General features: G+C 47.4%; 1 protein-coding gene across 1 annotated transcript; it reads right to left on the reverse strand.

Moving 5' to 3' along the window:
• Window positions 1-3,277: 3,277 nt before the first annotated feature.
• On the reverse strand, window positions 3,278-5,257 carry LOC138965683 (G-protein coupled receptor GRL101-like). Its single transcript, XM_070337858.1, has one exon. The coding sequence runs from the start codon at window positions 5,255-5,257 to the stop codon at window positions 3,278-3,280; it is 1,980 nt and encodes a 659-aa protein (XP_070193959.1).
• Window positions 5,258-6,204: the final 947 nt, after the last annotated feature.

Here is a 6,204-nt window from a genome sequence, read left to right on the forward strand (position 1 = left end):
CATCCGTGCCGAGACATTTGGTCGACTAAAGGAGGGGGTCGTTCTTGGGAGGTTAGTTACAGTGTAAAAGGCATCCGTGCCGAGACATTTGGTCAACTAAAGGAGGGGGTCGTTCTTGGGAGGTTAGTTACAGTGTAAAAGGCATCCGTGCCGAGACATTTGGTCGACTAAAGGAGGGGGTCGTTCTTGGGAGGTTAGTTACAGTGTAAAAGACATCCGTGCCGAGACATTTGGTCGACTAAAGGAGGGGGTCGTTCTTGGAAGGTTAGTTACAGTGTAAAAGGCATCCGTGCCGAGACATTTGGTCGACTAAAGGAGGGGGTCGTTCTTGGAAGGTTAGTTACAGTGTAAAAGACATCCGTGCCGAGACATTTGGTCCACTAAAGGAGGGGGTCGTTCTTGGGAGGTTAGTTACAGTGTAAAAGGCATCCGTGCCGAGACATTTGGTCGACTAAAGGAGGGGGTCGTTCTTGGGAGGTTAGTTACAGTGTAAAAGGCATCCGTGCCGAGACATTTGGTCGACTAAAGGAGGGGGTCGTTCTTGGGAGAGGTCGTTACGGGAGGTTCCACTGTAGAAGTAAATATTCCTTTTGGAAATTCCTTTCCTAACCCTAATAACGTTTTAAGACACCCTGGTTCTGTACACACCACGGGTTCACCTTGGTAGTGCACTTGCCTTATATGTCTCTTTAGATTTTTGCCATAGGCGAACGATTTGCCACAATTGTGGCATATGGTCGGAGCAGCGGATCCGGATGGACCTGGCACAGGTGCATCCCCTAATTCTTCCTCCACCTCCTCTGCCACAAGAACCAACATTTCTTCGTCTTCAGACTGCATCTGTAGAAACAGATGCTCCAAACCCATTAGAATGAGTGTGTGTGGCCGGGTGTGTATTTATGGGTTTGTGTGTGCGTGTGTGCGTGCGTGCGTGTGCGTTCGTGCGTGTGTGTGCGTGTGTGTGTGTGGGTGTATGTGTGTGTGTGTGTGTGTGGGTGGGTGGGTGTGTATGTGTGTGTGTGTGTGTGGGTGTGTGTGTGTGTGTGTGTGTGGGTGGGTGGGTGTGTGTGTGTGTGTGTGGGTGTGTGTGTGTGTGTGTGTGTGTGTGTGTGTGTGTGTGGGTGTGTGTGTGTGTACACGAGAGACTGTCATTTGGCTTAGTGTGTAAAGGCTGACATATAGTCCTATTTAATTAGTTTAATTACTTCCAGGGCTTTTCCCATCGTTGCGGGAATGTATAAATAAAGCTTCCTGCAAAGTTTTAGGTTTGAAGTCCTTACCAATTACGATAAATAATTAATTCTTTATTGCATTGTTTAGCAACAGTTCGCCAGGACTTGGGCTATTTTTAGACCGTCAACACAGACCGTTGACGTCACTTCGTTCGGCCTCGCCGGGCTGCGTGACTTTGAGACTGTTATGTTTACATTCGACACTATCAACACCACTTTGCAATTCTGAAATAATATTTTCTGTGTTCGAAAGCTACAGCCAATCGTTATTACATATATCCCCTTAGGTAAACTCAGTTTATATCATTATTGGCACATGTAAACAATATGAATTAATGAATGAACGCTACGAATATGGCAGCCTTTAAGGGTAAGCGAGAGAGTTCTCGTGATTGTTTCAATTAAAAAACTCATTCATAAAAACTAGAGACTGTGTTTCTGATCAAAACGAATGATTAATCTGCTGTATCATTCGCATGTCGGAAAGCTCCGCCTACGCGCATCTCTCAAATATGACCTTCTCTTGTCTACTGGCTCGGAAGATTTATTCTACTCCCAAATAGCACTTCTTTGCACCTCTTATGACTCCTTCGTCCTCTAGAATCCCGTACCCATACCAAATACGAGCTGATTTGGTGAAATAAAGCACATTTCTACTTGAAAAACCCATCGAACAGCCATTTCCGGTGCTCGATCGCCGACATTTTCAGCTTTGAAGGCTATTTACGGGCAAATATCAATCGCTCCCTGACTTTTTATGCATCGAGAAACAAATTTAGTCATCGCTGAATCAGTAGCTTACATTAAATCCCGACATAAATCAAACAATACCTAGAAAACAGACAAAACTTGCCTTCACACGTGTCAGGCGCCGCCTTTGGCCTCCGCTCGGCCTTTGATCGGTTATCCCTCGTGTCCTATCCCAAGACTGTTGCACGTTTATCCATCTTTAATCAAAGGAACGAATACCCACGCTCTCGGAAGTAGGTCAATGCCTTGGGTGGTAGCGATGTGGTACTGGAACACTGTAAGTTAACAAATCCACTATCTACTCTACTCGCGAAATTCTTCACTCCCATGACAGCCGTACACAGAACTGAAAAGAAGAAAGCTGCAATAGCAAAAGATACTCGCCGGTGTAGATCGTCGATTATTGGAGCTTTCAAAGCCCACAAAACGCTCAGCGAAAATTCAGCTTTCTTTGTCCACTTCGGCAGGATGATTGAGGGCTATTTTTAGCACTACCCAACATCCTTTGCAATACCCAACCCCCGAATACATCCGGGTTAACACAGAATAAAGTCGTCTGCTATTGTAGCAGACGCAAGGTAAAAAGTAACTGTACACATTGTGTCATCATGTGTCGCATAAATTCCCTTTTGTATCAGTGATCGTTTCGTGCCAGTGAGAGGATTTTTCAATAAAAGAGTCTTGTTGCAAGTAGTGTTGGTTTTTATTTTTAAGCAATTAAGTCAGGTTGCAATGCCATTTTTGTCGCAGTTATAGTTTTGTCAAAGTACTGTACAGTTCCTTTTGGCAATGATAGTTTTGACACAATGATAGTTTTGTTGCATTGTTAGCTTTGTTGCAATGATACTTTTGTACCAATGATAGTTTAGGACAAGACATTACTGTTTCAGCTAGCTCAGGGTATTACCCTAGCTTTTAAGGCTAAGCTCATCCACGAGTAGCTTCCATATGGTTACATTTCTAGCTTCTAGTACAAAACAGATTCAGGAGTATATTCCTTGTGGGTATGTTCCAGCTTTAAGCACCAAGCTGTCAAAGAGTAGCTTCTTTTAGTGTATATTTCTAGCTTTGAGCACATCACTGATTCAAGAGTATCTTCCTTTAGGGTATGCGCCAGCTTTTAGCACCAAGCTGTCAAAGAGTAGCTTCCTTTAGGGTACATTTCTAGCTTTAAGCACAACACTGATTCAAGAGTATCTTCCTTTAGGTTATGCTCCAGCTTTTCGCACCAAGCTGTCCAAGAGTAGCTCCTTTTGGGCTATTGCTGTGATAGGAACGTCCGTCAAGGTATCGTTCTAGCGTTTAGCATTAAGCTGCGACAAGATCAGCTTCCTCAGTCGGTCTTCACGGGCAAGCCTCCTGCGCTCCAACAGGACGTTGACCGTGTAGAGAAAAGGGTTGAGCGCCGAGTTGAGCGGTAAGACAAAGACCGCCATGGCCACGTTGACCTCGCCAGGGACAGGAACCCCGCGAGATGCCAGCAGACCCAGCAGTCCAATAGGGAACCAGCACAAGAAGTCCGACATGGCCACAGCCAGCAGGCGTCGCGCGATGGTCAGATCCTGAGTTTTTCTCGTGGTGCTGGTGGCGGCCGCAGTCATGGCGTTGGCTTGCACTGACCCGTAGATGACCAGCTGCCCACAGCAGACAAAGAGGAAGAGGACAAAGTTGAGGACGATGACGATGCCGAAGGAGTACTCACGACCGGAAAAGTCCTTCCTGGTGACGGGCAGGGGTAGACAGATGCTGGTGTGGCCGTAGAACTGCCAGTGTGACGTAACAGGCAGCAGGGGGACGGTCGCCAGGATCACACCCGCCAGCCAAGCTACACCTGACGCAACGTGCGCGGACGTGAGACCAAAGTGCTTCCTGCTGAAAGGGAAGCGTAGCACCAAGAAGCGGTCCAGAGTGATGAGGCACATGATGAGAGTGGACACCTCGCTGGACAGCAGCGATAAGAAGCCCGCCACTTTACAGGCAGAGCTGTTCCTCCACCACATGTCATTCCACAGGTATCTTCCCTTGTACACCCGGTCAGCCACCCCGAGGACGACCAGGTACACCCCCATTAGAAAGTCAGACAGAGACAGGTGCGTCACGAAGACCCCGAACCCAAGCTTGCTTTTGCTCTTACTCACAAACATCCGGAAAACGAAACTGGACCCGTTTCCAATGACGGCAACGAGAGCAATGACAAAGGTGGCAGCGCTGTAAGCTTCAGAGCCCAGCAAGTCGTCACAGGTGGAGACATCATCGAAGGGTGCGGCACACTTGTGGACGTTGAAATCTGCAGGCAGCAGGGCGGGACAGCACAGCCTGAAGGAGTCAGCGTATACAGCCTGCAGTGACCTCAGGCCCTGAAACATCACAGGCGGAATATGGCTCACAGGACAGCCGCGCAAATCCACGACACTCAGCTCCGTCAGCCGCTGGAAACCATCGTCTAGGACTTGCTGTATCCTGCTGCCCGACAGGTTGAGTTGCTGCAGTCCAGGGAAGGCCGTCAGTACAGTGGCGTTAAGCCGTGGCACGTGAATGTCGGACAGGTCTAGCTCTGCCAGCCGATCGTGTCGTCTCTGACCGCTGTCCAACAGTCGCAAGAACACGTTGCCCGACAGGACCACCCTCCGAACCTGAGGCACTCCTTGGAACTGTGCAGCATTCAATGAGGACAGATTGTTGTAGCTGACGTCAAGATACAGCAAGTTTGGTAGAGCCAGACCTTCCAGGCGGGTAAGACCACACTGCGCCAGCCTCAGGAAGACCAACAGATGAGTTCCTTTTACGTCAGAGGGGATGAGTCCACTGCCCGATGCGTCAAGATAGCGTAGCCCTTCAAAATCCCACATAGGAAACCTCTCTGCGCAGTAAAAGGCCAGGCCCCGACAGACACAGTTGGGCGGGCAGCTCATGTCACACATCTCGTCGTCATGCAGCGGGCATTGAGGGACATCGTCACACACGCTGTTGGGATGCAGGCAGACAGTAGACCCCCTGCAGCGATAGAAGCCCGGGCATGTGATATTGTCACAGGCAGCTTCGTCCTCGTGATGCACACAGTCAAACACACCGTTACAACGGAGATACACCGGCAAGCAGTTCCCGTTGTTTGGACACCGCACGTGTGTTTCTGGGCACACCTTCACACCATCGGCCCCTTCCTTCATGTTCCAGAAGGAGAATAATCCGTTTGTCTTGTTGACATCTATCACGGCAGGAAAAGAGAGGTCGTACGGACTCCAGCCGTAACGTCCCTGCCTATCAAGGCAGCCCATCTCGTCCGCTTTGGTCAATGAAAAGCAATCATCGTGTCCGTTACATACTTTGTCTCTGGTTATGCACTGAGAAAATAGAGGGACAGATCCACGTGAGTCATCAGGGGTGGATCCATGGGGGGTTTCCGGGGTTTTCGGACACCCTCCCCCCCCCCCCCCCCCCGCCTCCCTAGCCTAAATTTATTTTATTTGTTTAAAATGAAGAAAAACAAGTCGCGTAAGGCGAAAATACAACATCTAGTCAAGCTCAGTCGAACTCACAGAATGAAACTGAACCCACTGCATGTTTTCACAATGACCGTAGTCCGCCGCTGGTGCAAAAGGCAGTAAAAGTGATGAGCCTGTTTAGCGCGGTAGCGGTTGCGCTGTGCTGCATCGCACGCTTTACTGTACCTCTCTTCGTTTTAACTTTCTGAGCGTGTTTTTAATCCAAACATATCATATATATGTTTTTGGAATCAGGAGCCGACAAGAAATAAGATGAAATTGTTTTTAAAACGATTTCGGACATTTCATTTTAGTCATAATTTTTATATTTTTAATTTTCAGAGCTTGTTTTTAATCCGAATATAACATATTTATATGTTTTTGGAATCAGAAAATGATGAAGAATAACATAAAAGTAATTTTGGATCGTTTTATAAAAAAATCATTTTAATTACAATTTTCAGATTTGTCATTTATTAAATTTTAAGCCTCCATGCTGAAATGCAATACCGAAGTCCGGCCTTCGTCGAAGATTGCTTGGCCAAAATTTCAATCAACTTGATTGAAAAATGAAGGTGTGACAGTGCCGCCTCAAGGTACCACCAGATCGGTCAATAGTCCTTGTTTTTATCCAAATTTGTCTTCTTAGATTTACTTTTTGGAAAGTGTATTAGGGGAAGTGTTTTGGCTCAGATTGCACCAGATTGCTCCATGTCGGTTCCTTGTATTTATCCATTTCA

The sequence above is a fragment of the Littorina saxatilis genome, linkage group LG4 (genome assembly GCF_037325665.1).
Source record: "Littorina saxatilis isolate snail1 linkage group LG4, US_GU_Lsax_2.0, whole genome shotgun sequence".
NCBI lineage: Eukaryota > Metazoa > Mollusca > Gastropoda > Littorinimorpha > Littorinidae > Littorina > Littorina saxatilis.

Coding starts and splice junctions, on each gene's coding strand:
- LOC138965683 (XM_070337858.1), bottom strand. CDS start 5,257: ATGGGCTGCCTTGATAGGCAGGGACGTTACGGCTGGAGTCCGTACGAC.